The sequence below is a fragment of the Semicossyphus pulcher genome, unplaced genomic scaffold (assembly GCF_022749685.1).
Source record: "Semicossyphus pulcher isolate SPU_LCO1_2020_fin unplaced genomic scaffold, fSemPul1.0.p SCAF_22, whole genome shotgun sequence".
Lineage (NCBI taxonomy): Eukaryota > Metazoa > Chordata > Actinopteri > Labriformes > Labridae > Semicossyphus > Semicossyphus pulcher.
This window is the reverse complement of record NW_027211696.1, coordinates 12,740,801-12,766,876: the sequence shown is the minus strand read 5'-3', so window position 1 is coordinate 12,766,876 and position 26,076 is coordinate 12,740,801. Positions and strand designations below refer to the sequence as shown.

General features: G+C 41.7%; 2 protein-coding genes across 3 annotated transcripts; one reads left to right on the top strand and one right to left on the bottom strand.

Annotated features, from left to right (window-relative positions):
- The first annotated feature begins 1,503 nt into the window (after positions 1-1,503).
- Positions 1,504-10,290, top strand: LOC138602393 (alpha-synuclein-like). Of its 2 annotated transcripts, XM_069673870.1 has the most exons (7): positions 1,516-1,574; positions 1,742-1,807; positions 2,167-2,325; positions 2,509-2,538; positions 3,997-4,136; positions 8,905-8,976; positions 9,551-10,290. In XM_069673870.1, the coding sequence occupies exons 3-7, from the start codon at positions 2,205-2,207 to the stop codon at positions 9,566-9,568; spliced, it is 381 nt and encodes a 126-aa protein (XP_069529971.1). In that variant the 5' UTR covers positions 1,516-1,574; positions 1,742-1,807; positions 2,167-2,204; the 3' UTR covers positions 9,569-10,290. The 2 variants fall into 2 exon arrangements, with proteins under 2 accessions (XP_069529970.1, XP_069529971.1); XM_069673869.1 differs by having other exon boundaries at positions 1,504-1,807.
- A 3,363-nt stretch (positions 10,291-13,653) lies between these two features.
- nop14 (NOP14 nucleolar protein homolog (yeast)) lies at positions 13,654-25,557 on the bottom strand. Its single transcript, XM_069673260.1, has 19 exons — positions 25,421-25,557; positions 25,003-25,185; positions 23,937-24,071; positions 23,588-23,729; positions 23,128-23,276; positions 21,876-22,013; positions 21,640-21,762; positions 21,387-21,518; positions 20,980-21,310; positions 20,758-20,888; positions 20,567-20,652; positions 20,350-20,485; positions 19,819-19,920; positions 19,540-19,693; positions 19,295-19,454; positions 15,473-15,620; positions 15,274-15,392; positions 15,020-15,175; positions 13,654-14,927 (listed from the first exon to the last, which is right to left on the bottom strand). Exons 2-19 carry the CDS (start codon positions 25,183-25,185, stop codon positions 14,831-14,833), a joined length of 2,622 nt encoding a protein of 873 aa, XP_069529361.1. The 5' UTR covers positions 25,421-25,557; the 3' UTR covers positions 13,654-14,830.
- Positions 25,558-26,076: the final 519 nt, after the last annotated feature.

Below are 26,076 nucleotides of genomic sequence, written 5' to 3'. Positions count from 1 at the left end.
AAATTTCATTTGTGCATAATTGTATTATGAAAATGACTATTGTGGATGGGAAATGTTGGCAGAGGTCGGATTCAAACCCGGGTCTGAACGACCCCTTTGATTCAAGGGTCAGGTACTCAATCCATTGAGCTATCGGCTTGCCCTGCCTTAGTGGGTTCATGATGTCGAAAATCGACCTAAAAAATGATGTTGAAACAGGTCAGGACCTGACGCTGAAGACTGAGGTCAAAAATGGACATTGAAACAGGTCCAGACCTGACGTCGAAAATGGAGGTCAAAACTGACGTCAAAAATCAACCTCAAAAACTGACATCGAAAACCACCCCGGCACTGATGTCAAAAACCAGCTTCAAAAACTGAAGTCAAAAAAATCGACCTCAAAATCTGACATCAAAAACCACCCGGGCAAAACAAGTCCGGTCCTGACATCGAAAATTGAGGTCAAAAACAGACGTCGAAAATTGAGGTCAAAAATTTACCTAAAAAATGGATGTTGAAACAGCTCGGACCTGACGTCAAAAACCGACCCAAAAATCGACGTAGGTTGATTAGCTAGATGCCTGTCTAAACAGGTATGTTTTTAACTGACGTTTGAAGACATCAACTAGCAAACCGCAAAGATGCGGTCAAAGCGTTGCAAAGTTTGGCTGCTATGGCCTGAAAAGCTCTATCACCACAGGTCATAAGTTTAGTGCGTGCAAATTTACCATGTTTGACCTGAGGGGGTGAGTTGACATGTAGGGGTTAAAAAAGTTCAGCCACATTTTCTGGGGCCATGAAGGGATCTGTAAGTGTGAACGAGGATTTTGAACTGAACTCTAAATGAGCCAGGGAGCCAGTGAAGGGACCGAAGTATGGGAGTGATGCAAGACCGTTTCTTTGGCTACACATGATCTGGGTCAACATTTCCAGGTTGTGTTTATCCTTTCTATTTGTGATAATGAATATATACAAGTCTGTCTTATAAATGTGCAACCAGTCATTTAAAAAAATCAGTGGTAATATGTTGTTAATAAATGGATTATGATCCTGATCTTTCTTCAGCCGTTCACGAGAAATAAGTGGTCGTTTAAAAGGACTTTTCACAACCTGGCAACCCAAAACTCGTTCATATTATTGTCTATAACTGACACATAAAGCAAAATACCATTGTGATATTATGGAAGCCATTGGTTACAACTCATAAACATTGTGTGACTGCTTACAATAAGCCAATTCCAACGTGGCCTTTATATGTAGAGGGCAAAAAAAATCATTATGTAGTTGACACACAGCTGTGGGTAACGTCTTATTCACATGTGCTCGCACTGTACAGACCAGTGGTGTTGTTTAGCTTAATTATAAAGCCACTAATTGGCAGTTTGGCAGCAGATGCGTTCACTGACTGATGATTTTTCAGAGCCGGCTGCACCTACACACGCTGTGGACAACCCACGTACACGAAAGAGAGCTACGTAATCTGTGTGTGCGCGTGATTTGTGTGTGTGTTTTACAGACAGACAGACGGACAGACAGCAGAGCATCTCTCCTCGCATCAGCATCACGGGGGTTTAATCTCTCTCCATCACCGAAACGTAGGAGGCGTCTGTCAAACCTGTGGAGCCTGTCTGTGTGTCTGTCTGTCTCTTTCTCCGTCCGTGTCCGTCTGTCTGGTTTGGAGGATCACTACTCGCACCTCGCCCGTGGAGTAGTTGTAGTTAGGAAACAATAAAACCGGTTTCGCTGGCTTTTTTTATTTAAGGAAATCTCAGCTGCCATCCCGGAAGACTCATCTCAGTCGCGCCTTGAGGGAAGTTGAAGCGAACAGGTGGGGACACGGCTCTTTTATTTCTTCTGCTATTTGTCCTTAAAATATATTTAAAAATGTAATATTTTAGATATATGACACAATATTTTTTATATTCCTGTCGCGTTTCAGTATTTTAGACACGTTACCTCTTTTGTTTCTCAAATGATAGTAAATCCATTCATGATTTCTCAATTTGGCTGCAACCAAAATCCTACAGGTGGGATTTTTTTTAGAGCTCTGTCTGAAACATGTTGCTTGTTATTTTGGCTTAAAAACCCCTGTTAGAGAGAAAAGTAGGGCGGTGGCATCGTTTATAAACCGAGCGTCTCATTTCGAAGGAGTGCCTTCTCAACGCTCTTATTTTGACATCCCCACAGCTGTGCGCGCGTGTCATTTGGGAGCCAATCAAGCAGCCATGGACTCGATAATGAAGAGTTTCTCTAAAGCCAAGGAAGGGGTCGTGGCGGCGGCGGAGAAAACCAAGCAGGGAGTGACTGGAGCGGCCGAGATGACGAGAGATGGGGTTATGTTTGTCGGTGGGTGCTGGAAATTTAATTTATTCTGAAATTACTGCTTGTAGGTTGATGATTATACGGCTATTTTACTATTTTACACTCATGTAGCCCTAATTAAATATAGCATTTTACATTACTGTTGTGTGCTATATTCATATGTTATATATTTTTGACTAATTGAGCTTCACCTGCGTTTTCTTTTAGGTACCAAAACAGTGGGTGGAGTCACAACAGGTAACACCATAAAAATACATTAATTCATGCTTTAAAGCATCTGTTCCTACTAAAATAAAATTAATCTTGTGTACATTTACACTAGAAAACCATTAGCATAAAAAAATAGCAAAAAGGGGGCTATCTCGCTGCATCCTCAGGCTGTCAATAACAGAGAATAATGTATTTCCCCCCTATAGGTGACTAAGTGTCATATTTCACCACCTTTCTCAACACAACCTGCCCAAGTCCCCACAGACCAGGCCCCTGTCATTTCTCATACATAACAAGCAGTAAAGCCAAGGGAGACTTCCTGTTAGAGGCATCCAGGGAAACGGCTGTATTGCTGTATACTCTGCTGCAAGTGAAGGTGGTGTTTTGGCAGGATAAGATTGCAAAATATGTGATGACAGACTGTTTTATTAAAGTCTGAGGGAAGATGCGTTTTACTCAGTGGGACCGAGCAGCCTACATTATATTTATAGTCTGATAATCTGCTTTCATGAGGTCTACATAAGAAGATAGTGCCTTATGCATGTGTGTAGCTGTGGTAAATTCTGTGTAGGCTCCATCACCAACCCTTTTTGGCTTATTGCCCCTTCAAAGATATTAATTTGCTTTATGTTTCTGTGTGCTCTTCTATACTTCTTACAATCTGAATGTCTCTTTGAGTTTAACCTTTGAACCCTTGTTAAGGAGCTGATCCCAATGTTGGGAACCACTGGCGTTGAGAACAAAGCAAGGCATCATTACAAAGAAGCACTATTGTGTTGTAAATGGAAAATTATAACCATTTTTTTTGCCTTAATCTAAGCCTTAAGCTAAGTGAATTAAAAAATCAGTCACCTGAAACACATCTACAACCAAACGCTTTGATATTCAAAACTGCAAATAACATAACAATGCATGGTAAGGTGGTGAAACTTGGCTAAAGCTACAGTTGGTATTGAAAGGAATGTGCCTCCAGGCTGTTCCTGAATTTGGCACTTAGCTAAATGACACTACAGATGATCATCCTGTTTAAATGATTCTGTAGGGCGTATCCAAATACAAGGGTTATTTATATAACTATTTATATAACTAACTATGTTTACCCATCTCTGTGCTGACTTCTGATACAGTAATGCAGGCAGTGCAGCAAGATATACGGTCTTATTCTGTTAGTTTTCCACCTAGATTCATATCAACTTATATAAGCAAAAGCCTTATTTATTCAACTAGACTATGTAACTTTTGAAAGACAATGCTGTGTGTGTAATGCTGAGCCTAAAAGAAACAGGTAGTGATAGTAGTAACTTCTATTTCTACTGTGATATAATAGCTATCACTGGTAACTAAAAAGTTAAAGCTTTAAAGTCCATCTGTATGTTTATATATGTACCTACATCCACATGCTAATCCCCCAGCTATTGAGGCACTACAGGGATACACCATCCTTAAATAGTATCCTCATCCCATCTTCTTCTTTTGTCCCTTCAGTGGCAGGTAAAACCGTTTCTGGAGTGTCTCAGGTGGGCGGAGCTATGGTTACCGGGGTAACCGCTGTGGCCCAGAAAACTGTGGAGGGTGCAAGCAACATTGCTGCCGCCAGCGGATTGGTCAAGAAGGATCCAGCCAAAGTAAGAAGGATACCCTAAATTTACTGTTCAACCAAAATTACTACTTTCTTCAAGAAGTATACACATATTACAGTATATGTGTGTTTGTTTGAGTTGACGTATACAAGTTTAAGAGACAAAATCTGTCTAAAATATGCTAACAATAGCTAGCTACTGTCGATGAGTACCTCCAATTATTTAAGCAGTCTCTCTTTTCTCAGGCCCAAGGAACCTGCTTAATTTGGGGTAGCTTACAAGCTATAACATGAATTCTTGTATTTTACTGAAAGTATTGATATAGTCGGAAAGATTTCATTTATTTACTGTAACTTCTGTAACTTCTGGCTCTGCAGTATGATGTTGCTTTGTTCCTTCAGTAGTGTTCTCCGATACGATACAGTAGCCTTGCCATGCCATACGATACGATACCATGCCATGTGATACAATATGATACGATACAATAATGTACGATACGATACAATACGACACCATGCCATACGATACGATACCATGCCATGTGATACAATATGATACGATACAATAATGTACGATACGATACAATACGACACCATGCCATACGATACGATACCATGCCATGTGAAATAATATGATACGATACAATAATGTACGATACAATACGATACCATGCTATATGATACGATACAATAATGTACGATACAATACGACACCATGCTATATGATACAATATGATACGATATGATACGACACCTTGCCATACGATACGACACCATGCCATGTGATACAATATGATACGATACAATAATGTACGATACGATACAATACCATGCCATACGATACGATACGATATAATACGTTACAATACGACACCATGCTATATGATACGATATGATATGATACAATACGATACGACACCATGCCATGTGATACAATATGATACGATACAATAATGTACGATACAATACGACACCATGCTATATGATACGATACGATACGATACGATACAATACGACACCATGCTTTATGATACGATACAATACGATACGACACCATGCGATACAGTACGATACCATGCGATACGATACAATATGAGATACGATACAATACGATACCATGTGATAGTACAAAACATACTTTTATTATCCCCCCAGGGAAATTTGCGTAGGACTTCTCAAGAATTTTTAAATAGGACATTTGTCTTAACTGTTGTAATTTGACAATATCTTTGTGGGCAGGCCCAAAAAATTTAATACCTCTTCAATTCCACTGGCCACTCAGGCAGCTAACTAGCTAACAGGCTGAAATTATTAGCCCTCCTGTACATGATGTGAACGGTTCATACGTTAGTGACTGACTCCGCATATGACTTGTGATATGAATTACCCAGTCACGTACGGTTAGAGCAGTATCCCCAGCTGTGACTATTGATATTCTGGTCATTTGCCATCATAAGACTCACAATAACTCAAATGTCTCATACCCGTTTTATAACTTTCCTTATACAAACAGTGAGAAGAATTAAGATTTTGATTTGACTTTAATGCGTAAGTGTTAATTTTTTCTTATGACTCTTCCACTTCCACACGGACATACTGGTGAACAGTATACACACCTGTAGTTTGCAGCACGGCACATCCCTCCATTTCATGTCAGTGGCTGCCAGCCAGAGCTCCTCGCTGTGTCAAAATGGCCTTCTGACCTTGAGCCATCCGTCGCCACTCCTCACGTCTGCTGTGTCGTTCTTCTCGGAAATGAAAGGCGTTACACATTGTTAGCTCTCCCGCATTGTTCATCAGTCAGTGTGGCCTCTGTTTGTCCAAAGGAGGAGGAGATGGTGGTTTACTATAGCAAAAAAAAACAATCACTGCTGCGACACAAGTCAAATATGACATATAGTCATGTCTAAGGTAAATCTGAGGCTTAAGCAATACAGTATTTATAGAACCAAGATTGAGTAGAGCCTATAATATAACTTTTTATCAACATTGTATGTGAAGTCATTGATTTTTACTTTCACTTTACACCAGCTCCTATTAGCACACGAGCTCTCTCAAACTTTACAAAGGGGAACAGATGGCCCTCGTGTTCCAGCTCTGCTTCTTTGCGCTGAAAAACAATGTTATCACTGCTCTTCTTTTGTTGTCACACCAAAGCAGTCACACTTCCCTTTGGCTCGTATCTGGAGAAATTAGGTTTCAGGGACTAAATTTGTCTGTAATAACCCTCCTTACTGTAATGTCAGGAAATTACAAGCCATTCAAATATTTCCCCGAGCAACGCAAACAATTTTGTTGAATGTTTGTAGTGATGCGCAATCTCCCGTCCCTTCATTAGCGGCGAAACACAGGGGAAGCCATAACATTAATTAAGACACTGGGAGGTAACAGGAAACACACATGCACACGCAAGCTCTGCTTTAACTGGCTGTAATTAGTGAAAAATAAGCTGTAAAAAGATAAAATAATAAAGAAATTCTCAAGCTAATTTCCTCGCACCATAATGAAAGTTGCATCTGCGTTTTTTGATTACTGCATCAAACCTTATTCCTCTACCTATTGCTGTCAACAGCTCCCACGCATATGATTTTTTTCCCCCATCAAACGTCCGTTGTGGAATCTAGAACATCCAATTGAGTCCTTTCATCTTCCATAGCAGTTGTGATATTAAGGCAGCCCGACAGCTAATCGTGGCGTTCACCCTGAGGGATAAAACACTGATGGAGCTCCACCTGGAATGTGATCAGGCTCATTATGAGGAACCCTGACAAGCCAAACTGGCAGACGGCTGCAAAGACAAACAGATGGACGGACAAGACGCAGAGTGGACCGACCGACTGACGGCGGAATAAACGCAGAAATCCTGGTGTTTTCAGCGAGACATTGACATGCAGACAGCAGCAGATCGTCCTCATTTATCCGTCATTCCCAAGCGGCACAGCCATTAAACGTCATTAATATTGATTTCATTTAAAAAATTGATGGCAGGTTGAGAGCGCCCCATCAAAGATTCTCTCCTGTGTCACACACACACACACACACAAGAGCAAACAGAGGGTGGTGGGAGTCTGATTAATCTCCTCATCTACTTGTTTCGCCAATTCATCAGCTAACGGTGACTCATATCATGACACACAAAAGCCAGAAAGGTAGAGGAAGAGGAAAATGACAATGAGGAAGAGGACGAGTGTTGGGGGGGCAGGATATAGAAAATGGTCTCAACAAACATGTCTTATTGCTCAGATCTTTTTCAGCGGCATGTAATAAAGGAAGCTGCTGTATTTTAGGGCCCAGGGAAGAACTGCTTTAAAACAATACAGAGATTATAGGTGAGGTATCACTCTGATTTTTTTCCCGAAGACTATTTACAGGTTTGATTCGTCCTAAAAAGAGAGAAAATCTTTAACTTTCGGACAAAATCTAACAATGCAGTGTCTATTGGCATACTGGGGTGTATGTGTGTGTTGCGTTTAAATGAGCACACGTCTCTGACTCAGCTGGGTAAACAGATGGAAGCCTGATGGGTGGCGTTAAACGCAACAGCAGGAGGAGGAGGAGGAGTAACTAGTTTAAGGTTATGTCAGCCGCCGGTGAGCACGTCACATCTGCACATCACACAAGTGTGCGCGCACGTCAGCGCACTGTGACCGCTGCTCATTAAGGAAGGTCAGCTCAATGACACGGTGTAATCAAGGCCCCCCTCGTTCGGCCAGACAGGAGACACGTCACTGCCCCAAGAACCTCTTCATGAACGCTTCATGCCTCGTTTCGAAGACAGAATGCATCGTTTAAGGGTGCTTCTTGGACTTAGTAATTTGTCAGATTTGTCTAAAAGAGTACAAAATCACAGCTGCTAGCATAAAACAATTTTGAGACGTAGGTTAAGATTTAGTTGGGAACAAAAACTACTTTGTCAGGGTTTACGGAACGATGCCTGTGTGGGCTGAATTTAGCAACCTTCTTTGTCATGGTGACAATTAGAAGCATAAGGTCAAAGAACGATCGTGGCCATGGTTGAAGGACCCTTACGTTGCCTTTTAAAAGGTTTTTGAAAAACGAAGGCTTGATTCCAAAGACAAAGTTGACCCCTGACCTCTTTTGGATTCTCTTTGCGGATTTTGTGGCTCTATAATATACGAAGAGAGCAGATTTTCCTCAGACAAACCTGACACAGTGATCTCACTCCAACCTGTTGTAGTCCAATAATATTTGTGGACTACAAAGATGAACGCTTTCCCCTTTTTTTTTTTTGCAAATCTTTGTTATTCAACATAATATCTGTTACGCTAGTACGCTATTCAAAGCTTTAGACATGGCAATGTTGCAAGTATTATATGCACACATAACAAAGGGCATGCATAAAGAGACACATTAAAGTGAGTGTGGTTACCGCTTAATAATATTTCAGCCAATCACTTATTCAGGAATCTGCCATTTATAGCAAAGGGTAAAACAGAGAATAAGAGAGAAAGGCCGACTCTTTTGGAGCAAAGACTCTCTTTTTCTAATTAAACAGGCAAAGAGGGATTTAGCCGGGAGAACACGAAATGAATGAAGTGTTCATTTAATCAGGATACTGTTTGTATATCACGAAACATTAATCTGCTGTGTGCTGTCTGAGCTACACTCAGACAGGAAGAATTAGGAATTTAATACGCTCAATATTTGCACAGATGTGATATTTGTTCCACTAAGCACAGGGATTTGTGTCACTTTTCTGCATTTAACAGAACTCGTCTTTTCTTCTATTCCATGCAAAAATCAAACTTCAGAAAATTCATACAAAAAATGTTTTTCTTTTTGTCTTTCTCCAGGGTGAGGACCCCTCAGCAGTACAGAACGTGGCAGAGTCACCGATTGACACTGATCCTGCTGATATAACAGAGGTGAGACTCCACGGCAGCCACAGCTGGAACCACTGCTCTTTTAAGACATATTAAAGAGGGGGTATTATGCTATGTCACATTTTAAGACATATATATAATGTTACAATGTTGGAAGTCCAGACTAAACCTGGGTGAAGTTTCAAATTTCAAAACGCCAGGTTTCACACAGTTTTTTCTACACACTGCACTTTGTGACGTCACAAAGTTGGCCAATCAGAAGAAAGCGGGCTTATATGGGCGGGGTTTCATAAACGGACAGAGCTGCCTGGGTCGTTTCAGGCAGAGGCTGTATGAGGGAGAAACACGAGGAGTTTTCTTAACTGTAAATTATGCTAAGCTACTCCACAGGTATCACAGGGCGAAATATGAAGCTTGAAATTAGCATAATACCCCCCCTTTAACGTGATGCTTGGAAGCAGGTCATGAGCCTTAAGATGATAAAGATAAATCAGGCCTCAGATACAGTCTAAATGTGGTATCAGGTATCGTTGAGTACGCAAACCAGTCTTTACTTTGAGCTAATAAGTCAGCTTGACAGTTAATTCACCCACCTCTTGTCTGTCTTCTCTCTCAGGAGGACTCTGATAACTGAACGGATCGGGAGCTTCACAATCAAAGATCAATGACCGAAACATTCCATGTCGCTCTGCCAAGTCCCGTCGTGCCTCGTTATGGTCCTTCTCTGGAGTCCGTGCCCAACGTCCGTGTGTGTGTTGTGTTGTTACGTATGTGTGTACGGCAGTGTGTGTACATGTTGTAGATAAAGAGAGAAGTTGTGTGTGTGTGTGTGTATGAGAGCGTCTGCATGTGTGTGTGTGTGTGACTCTTACACATCAGTCCTAAAGGGGACCTCAGGTGTGACGTCTGTGTCCAGCTGGTATTTACAGTGAGTCCCTTCCACTGACAATGCCTCCTGGTCACTGTGTGTGCGTGTGTGCGTGCGCATGTGTGAGTGTCTAACTGTGTGGATATGTCAATAACTCAAACCTGGAATATACCACAATTAAAACACCTAAGTGTCTCTATATAAATGAACTTAATGCAGTGATGTGTCTGAAATGGAAGCATAATGATATTCTCTATTTTTGTCCGTACACTGTCACTGTTTCTGCGGTGGATTTTAAAGTGCTGAGCTATTTGTGCATTCATATTGTATTTTTTAGGTTGTCGATGCTATAACAGATATATATCATGTGGAATGGACTTTTGAAAACCAAGAGCATGTTGAACTACGCAGCTGCACTGCTGTGATATGAGTTTATTTGGAGTTACGTGTTGAATAAAATAAAGTGTAATAAAATATTTAAAACCTCAGTTATCTGCATATTGATGTGTTTCTAATGACTCTAACAAGAGATCGATGGTTTTGGGGATGGTTTATATTTATAAGCCTGTGTATAAATCTAAAGGTTTAAAGTATGGTGGCCCTTAAGGACAAAAGCACAAGCATTCGGGAAATTGACAAAGCATTTTTTTTTTGTCTAATAAATGACGGTAAAGAAAATAACTTTTTTTTTTTGTTACATTTCAAGGTATAACTTTGGGTTTTAAGAAGCTGCGAGGTTCATTTTTGACATTATAAAATAATAATCGCGTAAATTAGTAGATTAAAGCTCCTGTGAGGATTTTTTCACTAGTTATGAAACAGACTGAAATTAATTCTGATGACTCTGTATGAGCTACAAAAGCAAACCAGACCATCAGCAACAAGATTGATTATTTCTATATAGATAATTTCAATAACCGAAACTGCTGGCGGGGGCAAAGAGATAAGAGGAAACGGCTTTGTCCACAGGGGGCGCCAAAATCAACACAAACTGATAGTTCCTCACAGGAACTTCCTGTAGCCTCAAATGCACATTGTATCAAACGTTGAAAAACAGCAGACTGGTCCTTTAGCTTAGACATTTTCTGATCACATTCTGGTCAAAAGATGACCTTCACTCATTTACTGACAGCAGGTAACGTACTTTAAAGCAGATTTTACACACTGACAAAACCTTATATAATAAATCAGTGATTAAATCTTAGAGCTGCAGCAGTCCGACAGGTTTATGTCTCCATCATGTTCCTTACGAGTCGTAACTCAAGAGAGAGAAAGTGAAACCACAAAGTAAGAATGTAGTCAAAGACCTGTTTTAGCATGTTGGACTTTGTGCTTCTTCCCTTTGTATGTGTTTTGTCCTTCAAGGCCACCGTATTCAAGACAGGTTTTATTCCATACATCATTAAAGGGACTTTCTATTCCCTTAAAGTGGACAAATGTGCATTCAGGCTACTTGTTTGAAATATTCTAAATAAGGGGGTGCAATTTGATGACCCTGGTGAGTGTCTTCTTCTCTGCTAATACAGCCAGTAACAGCCACAGAGACATTTTAAAGAGCAAAGGGAATATAAATTTATGATCAAATGGTTAGGGGTTAGAGAGATTGACAGAAAGGGAGATCAGGATCTGCATGTGGATTCATAACCACTAACCTCCTCAGGCTGTCTGAGGGGCATGGGCAAAAAAGTGGCGTACGTTTTAACACGAGGGGAGCTATCAAAACAGACAGTCGTGAGACATTTGTTGTGAAATGTTTCATCTACCATAGGGGCATCCAAGAAGGCACTTTATTTTGAAAAATGTGGGTAACAATGTGTGCAAAACACCAACTGAGGAAGTGACTGATACAGCAGTGGATAGCAGGAGAATAGAGGTTTCAAAGATGACTTTGCTTATTAACACTTTTATTTTAATAGAGGTTTGATGTGCTTTTACTTTTCATTGGAGGAGAATTCATCCTTTGGTTTAAAGGGAAGAACATTCCTGCCGGCAGCCACTGAACCTGCTTGTGTGTAATTACAAAGAAGCATGTTGGCCTTGTACTGTACCCTCTATAGTGTGTGTGTTCTGACTGAAAGAAAGAGACAGACATGCACGGAGTAAAGTCCGTCCTTGCAGCCAACTCCTCCTGCATCTTCCCTCTGACAGACAGTTCTGCTCCATTAACACCGACTGCAACAGCTTTCTGCTGTCCCATTTTTATTTCTCCAGCATCTTACCACCTACATCACGACATGTTGCTCGCTACGTGTACACCCACAGCCTCGAAAGACATGTTTAACATGTACTTACGGATCTAAACTGGGCTTTTGTAGGAGCTTGAATCCCTTCGATAGCTTTCATTATGCTCAGTGCTCTAAAGAAAACAGAGCGATCCATCTCATTATCTTCTTTCCACTTCCTTTTCTTACTCATTTCCTGCAGAGAGCCAAGGACTTGAATGCATCCTCCCTTGTTATCGTCTTTACCTGTCAGCTACTGTTTCCTGAAACATCCCTGCAGACTCCAAGTAGCTGATGACACCCTGTTGTTATTTTTCACCATGGCTCCATGCACGAAGCAGTAGGTAACTTTATGGTTAGCTCTGGGTTTTCAGTACTACGAAGATGGCACACATTTTACCAAGGTATATTGCAGTGGCAAACAACGACTACTGACCATTCAGTTCTCTTAATCCCAGAGCCCGGTGAGTGGATCAAGAGTGGAGGGTAATAGTGTTCAGAGAGCAACCCTTTGGCTGTCCTGTATGAATTTTCACATGAAGGGTATCCATCATGCTTTGCAACAGAGACTGAAGAACACCTAATATGTGTTGTACTTACAAGATGTGAAAGTAAGCGTTCTTACCACTTTAAATAAGGTTTATATATTCCTTTTTATTTGCTCTGTGAGTCCATTCGCTTCATATTTGTGTAGTATAGTTTGCACAGTTTGTAAAATATGCCGATCTACTGACGTTAGACTGGTTCTCATGTGTGTGATTGGTCGTATCTGCAAACTCCGCCCCTTTTAGACTGGACGTGAAAATGTGACGTGGATTGACTTACCGAGTTGATAACAGGCGTCATGTAATGGTCAAGGCCCGATCTCCTTTGTTAGAGTTACTGAAGCCAGATGACCAAAAGATACCCTGGGTATGTTGAACTCTCTTTGTAGTACAAGCCTATGGAGACAGGTGCTGCGACAACAACATAAAGTTTGTTTTGTATTTTTTCAGCTTCAGCCAGATTTTGATCAAAACAAAATTGTTCATTTAAAGTAGTTATCTTGAAGAGCTCAATTTCGTTCTCTTTGGAGGCACCTATGGTGATGAACAGTAATTGCGGGAGCACACTTCAGATATACAGACAGTGTTGCATGTGTGACGTCTACAGCTGGCTCCTGTTGTCATGGTTCTAACTCTTGATTTTCCTCGCTTTCCTTTTTAGACTGTTTGCCTTCATCTGATCGTCGAGTTTGTTTCTTTTTCTTTGGATTTTCACTTATTTCTGAAGTTGTATCTGTAGTCATCCATCTTTTCTTTGTTTGTTCAGCCATAGTAGATTACTGTTTACTCACAACACTTGCAGAGACCAGAAAAGCAGCCGCTTAGCTCCGCCTACCCTCTCTGGCAGACCAACCACTGCTGGCTGATGGAAAACGTGTCACTAACAGGGCGCTGCTTGTGATTTTTTTCTGCGAAAGTCGCCACAGACACCCAGTCTGTAATACTGCAAATGCAAAAGTTGTCATCAGTGGGACATAGGCTCAGTCACCATGTGTTACCTCATTTGGCGATAGATTGAGACTTAACAGACATTTATTTACATGAAAATCTTTGAGATTAATACTTTAACTTGCGACATGTTTACATCTTTAGTAGAATCAAATTAAAGGTTTTAGTTGAATGGAAAAACACGAGTATTCTTTGAAAATATGATAAAGATTCATTGGTCACTGCAATCACAGCTCACTTGTCTCAACTTATTGCCCTGCCTGACATACTCCAATGTATTCCCCTTGAATCTACAACCATCATTCCTCAGTGCAGATTTAACTCTTCTCTGTCTGACCACATCCTTTTCCTCAGTTCAAAATGTCTCCCTCCCGTCTTTTAAAGCTCCTGTGAGGATCTTTCAGTTTGTGTTGACTTTGGCGCCCCCTGTGGACAAAGTGGTACCTCTTATCTGCTTCCTTTTAACACTCAAACGTATCGCTCGCTGTGAATCTTTGCTGTGGAAAATGTGGAAAAAAGGCAGCGCCTAATTCCTATTAACAGCTTCGCCTGACACCTACCCCCCGCCAGCGGCTACGGGCATTAAAAACAACTATATAGATATATAATCGATCTTGTCGCTGATGGTCTGGTTTGCTTTTCTAGCTCATATAAAGGCATTAGCATAAATTTCAGTCCATTTAATAACCAGCTTTAACGTCTTGTGCGGTTGTGGTTACATTGTCACTTAGAAATAATAAATAAAACTGGCTTCCTTCCATATAAAGACGCCCACTGATCAATCCATAACATTTATGTAATACAGCAGTCATACATACGTGTAAATGACTAATGAAGCTTTGTGTGCGTGTGTGCATAGACTCTCTGTTTCTTCCTTTTATATACTAAACTCCCCTGTGTGTAAAATCATTAAATTTTTTAGCATTATTAAAATAACCCTCATCTTACTTTACTGAGCTCCACTGGAAAAAGAAACTATTTGTAGATGGAAAAACAGATGAAAGAAAGACATTTTATTTCATTACTTATGTATTAAAGCAGATTATAGTCGTGGATTCTGTTGGACAAATGGATTAGATTGGATAGATTGCAAACCAAATATTCACTGCTGTGTTGACTGACACTTCCAACAACAGCATCCCATCATCACATCAAACGCCTACATCCGAATATTTGGCAACTTGGGAGCAAATTCCCGACAGCTATTTCTCCGATAGAATAAAGTGTGTGAGTCAGGAGTTGAATCTTTCCTCGCTCGTGAATAAAAAAAACAATCCATAGAGTAAAAAAACAGCAGACGGAGCTTCTGTATTTCACTTCTTCTTCTTCCTCTTCAGGGCCTTCCACTCTCCCTCCTGAGTGGCCAGACTGCCAAAGAGTTCCTTCACTTTCCTCTTTCTCTCTGCGTCCCTGAAACACACAATACGTACAAAGTCAGAGGCTTTTAAAAACAGGCACATTTCACAGAGACGCTTTGCGATGACGCTGCGTGTGATCCACACCTGTTCATGACCTCATTGAGCTTCTCTCTGGCCAGGAAGCGCGAGTCCTTCCTGATCTCCCTCAGAGCGCCCTTGAACTCCTTCTTGTACTTGTGCTTTAATCGCTCCTTCTCTCTCTCCTCTCGGGTGCTGCCGCGCTTCTTTCCATAATCCAGCCTGACAGATGTTAAAGACGCAGATGAGATATTTAGACAACCAGAAACTTTCTCTATTGATTCCGACATGACTTTGAAATGTGTCTGATCCCCACTTACACTTCAACGATCTTAGGTGTGAGCAGCTTCAGAGGAATGGGCTTCTTCTTATCTAAAACCAGCGGGTTGTGAGTCACAGGAGCACTGCTGATGATCTCCAGGATCTCCCTGTGAAGCTCCTGAAACACCCACAAATGTTAGAATGAGACAAAGAACAAAAGAGACAGAAAAAAAAAAACTCTGGACCTTTGGCACCGACCTGTAAAGGCTCTGGTAACGTTTGCACTGACAGATGTTTGGAAAGCAGCGTTCTGATTGGCTGGAAGATGTGACTGAAGGATAGGAGGTCTTTGTAGAGCAGACAGCAGCGCTTCACCAAGTCCAGGCAGGTAGATAGACAAGTCAACCTGCGCAGAGACACAAACATGGATGAGTGTACATCAGTTTTATAGTTTGCTATTTGTTTGAAGGTTATGAGCATGATCAGGTACGCAGGTGTGAGAAGCAGCAGTCATGTTAACTGACAGGAGACTTGGCTCTATCAGACGTCCAAGGTGACGCAAGGTATTTGAAATAAGACTGGCCTGTGTCCACTAACAGTGTTTTTTGGCAGCGCCCCCGACCTCAATTTCAGCAGTTACTGTTGCTAGGTTACATAAAGTTGTAACGCAGCACTTCCACTTCCCTCGGTAGTGACCATTAAGTCTGTTTTAAATCTCTCTGTATGCTTAATATTTGCTTTTATTTCAGGAAATTTTACATTTTTATTAGCTGCAGCTCTAGACAGGACACTGCACTCTCGGAAAAAACAAAAGGATTAGCTTCTCCTCTGACATTTTTGTTGACAAAGTTCATATCGGAAGTCCCGCCCCTTCTTGATTCTGCGTGGTCGGTGAAAGAGAAGTGACATTGACGAGCGTGGCTGTGTTTTAAAAGTGGAACTATTTTCAACTTGGGGCCTGTGTCTACTAAAGTACTACAACTATACAGTTTTTCATTCATGGTGACTCAAGCTGAGGCCTGTTGCAACCCTAAATACCTGCTAAGTTAGGGTCTGTGTCTGTGTGACAGTGCCTGTTTTCTATACAAAACCAGTGCAGTTCAGCGTTTTCAGCGCTCAGCATCCTCAGCAGACAGACGCCCTCTGCGTCAATTGTTTTTTGTGGTTATACTCACAGCGCTCTCAGTTGAACATAGTTCAACTTTTAGAACACCGCCACGCTCCTCAATGTCACTTCTCCCTCACCGACTAATCAAAATCAAGAAGAGGCGGGACTTCAGATATCAACTTTGTCAACAACAATGGTGGAGGAGAAGCTAATCCTTTCGTTTTTCGAGGGTACAATTGCCAGGTGTAGAGCTGCTGAAAATTTCATTGAATGAAAGCAAATACTAACACGCAGAGAGCAATTTAAAACAGATTTAACAGTCACTAGCAAGGGAGGCGGATACAACTTTTGTAACCAAGCAACAGTAAGCACCGGTGAGAAGTGCTCTGAAATTGAGGTCATGGGAGCTGCCAGCGCATCAAACGCTGTTAATGGACACAGGCCCTGAGAGCGCGGTGAGCGCAGCGACTAAAAACAGCCGACACCGAGGCCGTTTTTGCGCTGAGGACACTGAGCACGGAAAAGGCTGAACTGCATTGGATTTGTGTAGAAAATAGGCGCTGCCAGCGCAGTAAACGCAGTTAGTGGACACAGGCCTTAACTTAGCAGGTAATTAGGGTTTAATACAGTTTAAGATCTGTTGCTTTCTACTGAATACATTTGACAAATGTGAGGTTAATGATTACAGAGCACAAAAACATTTTTAACTGATATAAATACAAACTGTATATCACTACTTAAAAGGATCCATACATTTTAAAATAAGGTGAATCATACATCTAATAATTATGACGTGTTTACTTTTTATTTAACTAATGAAGCCATTAAATAAAATTAAATTACTTTCTCTAACACGACCGCCTTTAATGTGTTTACAGCATGTTATGAGTAATAACTTGAGTTAAAATAAAATGTATATTCTTGAGTACTCTCCACGATCACGCTCTGCTGAAGCCCGTTTGCAAGCTTCGCAGCGTGCCCACACACCAGCTGCTGTGTGAAACCACGCTGCGACTCATCACAATCACACGAGTGGATGTATCAGCTCTGAGACATACAGTCTGTATAGGTAAACACGGTGATCATGGCTTATCTTAGCTCTTCATATACACACAATGGCGGACATTAAAGCAGACCCTTACCTCAAACTAAATGTGTAGCAGCACTGCAGGAAATGCGAGTTTATCTAATGTTGTAAAGAAACTGCTTATTAGCACAAGTGCATGTTTTCAAGGTTAAATTCGTCACAGTTTTTCTTACAATAAACAAATTCTTGTCTCTTTTTTCCCACTTCTAAAAACAGAAATCATTCAGTTCGTCTCTTCCTGTTTCGTCGTGTCATTTCTCGGTGGTCTTACTCTCTCAAACCGAGACCAGAAGAAGAATCAGTGTGAAGACAAAGGCTCCTCTCATGTTCTCTCCCTCCCTCTCTTCCTACGGGTACTATAATTGTCTCCTTCTAGTACTCTCTGCTGTTATTGCATCGCATCGTCACAGAATCCACTCTAAATGGCCAATTAAAGCATCGTGAGATCTGCTGTTTCTAAATGTCGCGTCTCTGGGGGTCAAGACGTAAAAACAGACGAACGTAAACAAAACGTCTGGGGACAACTGTGGAGGGTTTGGCTTAACATTTAAAACCACATTTGATCACTGATAAGGGGCCGGTATTTCATAGAGAAATAACATAGCTGTGTCACAGTGGAAGAGAAATCAGACAATATGTCAAGTTTAACTAATGCTAAATTACACTTCAGCAGCCTTTGACGGTTAAGTAGAAGTTATGTAGCAAAACTAAATTAAGTTAAGTGTTTTAGCCTTTTAGTGTTTTTACATTTGTTCATATTTAACAAGAGTAGGTCAAAAGCTAGTGTAAGCAATGTGTTACAAGGACTGTCCTTATGAGGCTGATGACAACATGTCTGAAAGCAGGTGCACGCTGCGGACGCAGGTGAGGACAGCGGACAAGCAGTGGAGGAGCAGCCCCGCCTACTCCCCGAACAAAGTATCCAGAGCCATATCGACAGAGAGTCACGTCAGTGGAGGTCCGTTATGCTCCATGATCCGCCATTGCGATGTCGCAACTCTCTCTCTCTACGGCTGTGAAAGTACCGTCACTCACTCACTCAGTTATTCAGTCAATCACATACAGACCAAGTAGGGCTGACCCCGGTGTAATAATGGTAAATGGACTGTACTTCTATAGCGCACACACACATTCACACACTGACGGCAGAGGCTGCTACATAAAGTGCCCGACTGTCAATCAGTCATCACATTCACACACCGATGGCTATGCCACCGGGAGCAAGTTGGGGTTCAGTGTCTTGCCCGAGGACACTTTGACATGTAGACTGAGGGAGCTGGGGATCGAACCAGCAACCTTCCGATTAAAAGTCGACCGACCACAGCTGCCCCTTGATTTGTTTTTACGGATGCTAGTCTTAGGTTGTTGTGTTTGTTTTACTTTCTAACAATTTGCAGTGAGCTGTATTTCCCCTCTAGGGCAATAAAGTACATCAAATCAAATCTATGTTGTTAAACAGACTCCAAAAATGTAGCTAGCATTAGTCAAAAGTAATAATAAGTCTAAGTGAAATATGCACATTTGGGAGTCGACTGTATACAATAACTGGAGAGTAAATAATTAGGTTGTGCTTTTACGAGAAATAATGCGTCAAACAATTTGATTTCTACGCTTCAGAGAAGTGCAAAAAAAGTCCCCTTTGAACGGGCTTTACTAATGTTTCTCCTCATTTTAGTCATGATATCATAAGTAAGGCTCACCATCTCCTGGCTTACACATTAGTACTATATTTCAGGGACAGGCATGAGAGTGGTGTCGACCTTCTCATCCAACTCAAAGCAAGCTTAAACATACTACCCAGAACATTTAACTATTCCTATTAATATAAGAACATTAAGAATCTTAGACTAGACATAAAAAAAGGTCTTCTCCCCTCCCCTCTTACCTGTGGTGATCTCTGTCGACGTCGCCGTTGAGCTCCAGGTGTTGTGTAGCAGACAGCGGAAGGCCTTTCTTGCTCCAGCTCTTGCACGACTCAGAGTCCGACAGCACCAGCAGATCACTGCACTTCCCCGATTGCCTGAAGGGCGGCACCACAGTGTAACCTGCAACACAATGTCAGAGCATGTTTAACCCTCACGAATACATTCATGATAGACGTGTGGAAATATGCTGCGAGTGTGCGGTTACCCAACGACGTCTTGTCCTCGACGGCCTGATGTAGCGTTCCAGCCAGGAAGTTGACGAGCTCCGGGAGGAAGCGCTTTGAGAAAGAGACGTACTCCACGGCCAGACAGCACAGAACTAAACCCGATGTCACGTCCTGTAGTGACCTCACTGGACACTGAGGACGCACAAATAATGGAGGAAAAACCTGATTACATTCACAGAGGCAGGCTGGTGAAATAACTGTAGATAAACAGTCCTCAGTCGGTTTGTATTCGTCTGCGCTGATGGAGCTGTGTGTACCTTGGTGAGAGCCTGGCTGATGTAGAGCAGCGCTGGAGTGGTAACAGGGTGTCTGAAGTCGGAGGTAGGAAACAGCAGGGCTGTCACCTTCAGGTACACAAGCTTAAAAGACATAAACAAACATACTATATTAATTAATAAATGTACTGTATGATATATAAATGTAGTTGTCAAACAGAGAAGAAAGAATGAGCAACAGTTTTTAACAGGAATGGTGCAGAATTTCCACTGGGGTTGGTCCCAACATCCTCTTTTACGAGGACGCTTTTTGGCCCTCTGTTTTGCCTCTCAGGCTCGATACAGGCTGCCAAGCTTTATGAATGCAAATGAAGACTACAGGCACTACTCTGCTGAAATGTCAACAGTCTCTAAATGTGTTTAGTATTTATAGTAGATATGTTAAAACAACATTTTATGTGTGCTCCCTCACCAGTCCTGCACCCTTCAAGCTAGAATGGATACAGCGATTGACTGGAGTGACATTTAAAACTCAAAAACATGTTAATGGTATTCCAAGAAAATAATTCATACCATGTCTAGTGTCGGGAAACCAGTGTGCCCTTTGACCTCAAGCACCTCCTCCATGCTATGAGCGGCGTCTCCGAGGATGGTCTGCATCGCCTTACAGGCTGCGTCCGGAAACATCTGACACAAAGTGTACAGCTCTCTACAGAGAGACAAGAGAATAAAGCAGTTTAAGACTAAATACTTGATTAAAGAGGTAAACTTGAGAACCTGTTGAACTCACGGTATGAGCTTATCTGTGGTGGTGAGTTCAGGTGGACTCCTGGTGGCCACTTCTCCAATGTACTCCAACAGAAAGCCAAAGAGTTTCTGAGACAAACAGATTACGATTTAAGTTAAGCAGCAATGAACTCTTTTGTCTAAAAAAAGCACCAAACTTATAAACAGAACTATAAAGCCGCCTCCATGTTGTACCTGCAGTTTGAGCTTGTTGCCAACAGCCAGACTAGGATGGTTGCATTTTTGAGTCCTGGCCAAAATGATGCGCTGGTTCTCCGGGGTGTGGCCGTGGAGCAAATCTTTCAGGTCGCTGTAGCTCTCTGGAGCTACGAGAAGAAGAAACAAAAAAGATCTTTACAAATGTAGTTCTGATATTAATGAAAGCCTTCAGCGTAGTTTTCTTATACGTGTGGTCACCTGTAAATGTGTACGGCAGCTCTGCTTTGGCCGCCTCCTGCTGGGCTTTCACCTCCTCCTTGCTCAGCGTCGGTTTGGCGCTGGTGTTTTCATCCTGTCTCTCCTCATCCTCGCTTTCTTGCTCGGACTCCAGGTCCGAGTGACCGTCTTCTTCTTCTTCTTCATCACCGCTACCCTCCTCGTCCTCATCCTCCTCCTCCTCCTCTTCTTCTTCTACCTCCTCCGCCTCTGATTCCTCCTCCTCATCTCCAGCTTCTCCCTCTTCTTCTTCATCATCCTCCTCATCTTCCTTATCTCCCTCTGACTCCTCTCCAATGTTCCACTTTCCATCCTGGACAAACAAAACAAATGTGATTAAAACAGTTTTAACATGTTCTTCACAAAACAAGTGAAGAGTCCTCTGTTACCTGATAGGACAGCGTCTTCTTGTCTTCCTTATCCAGGATGAAGCCGTCGTTGAGGTCATCAGCAGAGATGTGGATCTGACTCTGTGCGCCGTCCCCGACTTCCTCTCCCATCATCCTCCTCAGACGGTCAGACTGGAGGAAGCACAGAGCACAAATAAGCCACCATCACACAGAGCTTTGATATATGCTTAGCAGTGATAGCAAGTAGCTGTTTGCATTGAGATGAAAATGCCACCCTGCACTGTGAACACACCTCTAGTTTCTGCAGCTTCTCCCTCGCCTCCCGAGCGAGCTCCTCTGGGGTTTTCATCTTCTCCGAGGGCTGAGCCTTCATCTCGAAGCCGAGCTCTCTCACCATCATGTCGTACTCCTCTGGCTGGAGCGCACAAAGGAAGCAGAGAGAGCGAGAACAAAGACATGTCAGGGTCTGAATGAAAGCACACAGTGGAAGAGAAACAAAGTGTTGTTGATTGACTGCCGTGACCCTACCTTGGGCTTCTCCTCCGGTTTGTCAGCACTTTCACCTTTGGGCGTCTTTTTCACCATCAGAGCCTGGATGCTCTTCCACTCCTGATCCAGCTTCTCGGTGAGCTCCTGTGCCTCCTCTTTCTGCACCTGTCGTTCTCGCTGAAAAAGGTCAGAAGAGAGAGATTTGTCATCTGGACAACAAGCAACATCCTCCTTGGAACATCACTACAACTATTAGACTGAAAAATAAATTCTTTAAACGAGATGGCAAACAATATTCTTAAAGGAGCAGTTCACCCCTGGAAAAAGCCACCGTCAGTCAAAGCTGGTGTTCTCTGTAAAATTGATAGAATAGATTATTTGAAATTGGCGCCTTAGCTGTGGAGAAAGTTGTACAAACAGCTCGTGGTTTCGCCTATTCTATATTCCTACAACACCCAGAGTGCATTACTACCCTCCCTCTGAAAGGAACGGCTGAGCGAGAGATGCTGGAGTGAAATACTACCGTTTCACTGCAGGCTATGGCTCAGAGCGATACAGAATCCCAAATACGGCGAGAATATACTGGATTGTCTAAAAACTCTTTGCAGGTTTGCGATCTACATTTATATCTTTTTTATTTTGAACAAGACATGACATCGGAGGCGGGCGTCCTAGATTGAGGAAGTGTAGCTTAGCGAGCTCCCTGGCCTCCGCCAGATGACGCATCTTATGTAGTTTGGGTAGAGGTTTTCCAGGGCTCATTGGAGAGGAGGATAGCGCCCTCCAAAGGCACAGAGAGAAATTGCATTTTTTTCTACCATAATGACATTAGCTCCCCATAATAGCATGATAGGACTGAGGTTGAAAATTGGCGAACTGGCCCTTTAAGACTCTGCAATCATCACCAAATCCTAAAAAAGGACCACTTTGTCTGTACTTTCAGGCTTCTCTCGCTTTGCAGCACTCAGCAGTCACAAATGAATCCCTAATGAGGTTATTAATCTTTGAAAAACAGGCTACGATAAATACTTTTATTTATTACAGACAGGCTAAATCATTTCCTTAAACAGCTGGGCACTGGTGTTTTTAGCAAAAGTTACAACAACGGGACAAATAGCGTGCTTGTTGGGAACTATTTTCAGCTGCGGATTTGTTAAACATGCATGTACTACAGCAGAATGGTGTACATGGGAACAACTTCATCACCAGAATGATCCTTTAAAGACTAAACACTGTTTGATAAGGTGAGCGTGCAGGACACTTGTGGAACTATAATAAAGCACTGGCTCACCTTCTCCTGCTTGGACTTCTGGATGAGCTCCTCAATGAGCTCCTGTCTGGACTTGGCCCTCTGGCTTCCTTCTTCCTCCTGCTGATCCCCTGACGCCTTCTTCCTGAGGAGGCCTCCTCCTCCTCCGAAGTGGGACGCAGTCAGCTCAGCTAGATGAAGAAGGGAAGTGGTGTCATTATCATAAACCAGCTCTAATAAAATAGATTCTATAAAGAATGTCCTTCACAGGCTTTGATTTTGGATAATACATGGACTTTCATTAGTTTTCTTTTGTTGGTTTGATTTCTTGTAATATTTAAAGGGACACACACACAGGAAGTTTTCCACATAGATTACTCACAGACAGCCAGATCTCGGAGACTGACAGTGTTTTATGAGGCTAAGACGACACAGACTCGGGGTTCATTATGTTTTATCACCTTTCTGCTCATTCGGTGTTTTTGAAACAAGCAATACCCACCTGACAAAAGACCTTTCTCTTCTGATTCATCATCGCTATTCACCAAGTCATTGAATTTCTCCATTTCGGCCAGCGACTGGCCGTAATGAGTCAGCTCCTCCTCCTCGTTCAGGTTGTACACATCCTTCTTATCGTGGACGCGCTGAAAGATGAAGCGACGTGTGGCTGACAGTGAGTTATACATTGTTACTTTTAAAGCCAAATGGGAAACTCAGCTTAATCTATGGAAGATACTCAAACAAGAACTACTGCCTCATTTAACATTCTGTTTACATCTGTCTGAATGCTGGGTTAGGTTTACTTAGAGGTAACCTGCATGATGTCCTTAAGGTAATCTTAATGACTGTACCTGTCTCTCCATTGCGAACCTCTTCAGGATTTTGTCCTCTGGTGCCATCTTGGTGTCGTACTCTCCAAAGCGCCTGTCGATTAATTTGTTGGACTTGTTCTTCTGCTTGTATTCCTTCAGGAGGGTTTCCTTTCTCTACAGAGCAAAAACCAAGATATGATTTCATTCCAATCACACGCACAAACATGTGCTTGCTTTAAGTGTAACAAGAGAAACCACATTTACATACATATAAATGCTACAGTAGAAGTAAGCAGAAGTGTACATGTTCTACTTTTCCCCTAATTTGTACTTCTCTCGCTTCTCCCTGTCCTTACAAAACCCTCGGTCACTCTTGGATAAAGTCCCTCACCCAGCATGATACTGTGAGCACCAGGCTTCACAGCACAGATAGTGTTAAGCGCATGATGAGCTGTGACCCATGGCTGCTAGATACAGCGCTACAGTAAAGGACTCTCTTCGGTTTGATTTGTTTGTCTTCATAAGACGGCCTTTGTTTCATTCAGAAGCTGCCTTGAAACAATTCAATAACACGTTTTTGAGTATAAGTACTTTGCAGTGCTGATGAAAAACCTGCTTATATTGTGCTAAAACGGGTCCCATGTATATAATAATAATATGTGAAATAGATGAAGATAATTAACTGCACATATGAACTGAACATATTTTAACGAAATCTATCTATTCATCTAATTTGATGCACTCCTGTATATTGATGACACACGTCCATCACCTGTCAAATGATCAGTTTACACATAGAGTAGTCATATAATATCAAAGTAATATCACTGTACAATCAAGATCAGTCGTTCTGATTAAAAACTTATATTCTAACTGAATTGAAATTAATTAGACAGGACAGAACAGTAGCTAATGTTCAATATATTAACTCTGCCCCCTACGTTTACTTATAAGAGAACTCAAAGACAGTCTATAGGTCTCTAAGGAGTTACTTGTTTGACCCTTAATATGTATAGAAGGCTGTAAGTGTAAGGATGTTTGTCAATTTAAGGAATTATTAAATTAAAGGAAGCAGAATTATTCTCTGCAGGGAGTAACAACATACCTTGTTAATAGCTTTGGATCGAGACACACCAGGCAGACCCACATCGTGCTTGGATTTTCTCCCCAGAACATCAAATTTCTTCCGGTTGATTTTCACCTCAAAGGGGTTGTTTTTGATCTCAGCAGAGGTCTTGGTTTTGCGGACCTTGTCAGCAAGGCTCCTCTTCTTAGGTGCCTTCCCCATCTGTAACAGACAAGTGTTTTAGGGGCTAGCATTTAGCACAGTTAGCCGTTTTGTGCCAAACACTGATGTATGTGTATGAGTTTAATGTATTCATCAAGCAAACGTATTAAGATGTAATAAAAACGACGACTGTGTGACAAAAGACACAAACTCGAGCATTCACTGCAAATTAGCTCCACTGTTAGCCGACATGTTTGTAAACAAACTAACGTAACCTATAAAAGGCAGAGTTTACCTTTTAGCCGAGTTGAGGTGTCGAGTTCTTAAATGCGGGCGGAAGAAAACATGGGGCACTAACGCTGTGCCAACGCTGAATTTTATAAATAACACTTTAATCCTTCAGTATCCACGTTGTTTCACTGACTTCACATTTCCAGCGTGCACAAGTCTGAGGTCAAAGTTCAAGAAAGAAGCGTCATGAGTAACTTCCGGTGTGCGCTTCCCCTACAGCGTCTCTAGCGTTAGAAATCAGAAGTTCATTGTGTTTTCATTTTATATATTGCTGGGCACGAGAGTTACTTGGAGTTTTCTTTGTTATTGCCGTAACAAATACTGATGAAATAAAAACGTAAAAATAATTTAAAAAAACCCTAAAGAAACCAGAATTCACTAAACTTAGTTTAAGACACAAACAACACTTTAACACGCGATTTTTCAAGTCACCATGAGGAGAAAACAGAGCATCAAAAAAACAAATTGTGCATTAACTGCTGAAACATGTACATAAAAAAGCTGGTTGATAACTTTATAAGATAATTATAAACCACGTTTATAGCTGAGTATCAATTTTTAAGTCAGTTCTTTTAAATTTGAAATGCTTGAATATTTTTTTAATAAAATGAAAATCTATTCATCTTCTTAATTTATTTTCTGTATTTTGCTTTAATAGTG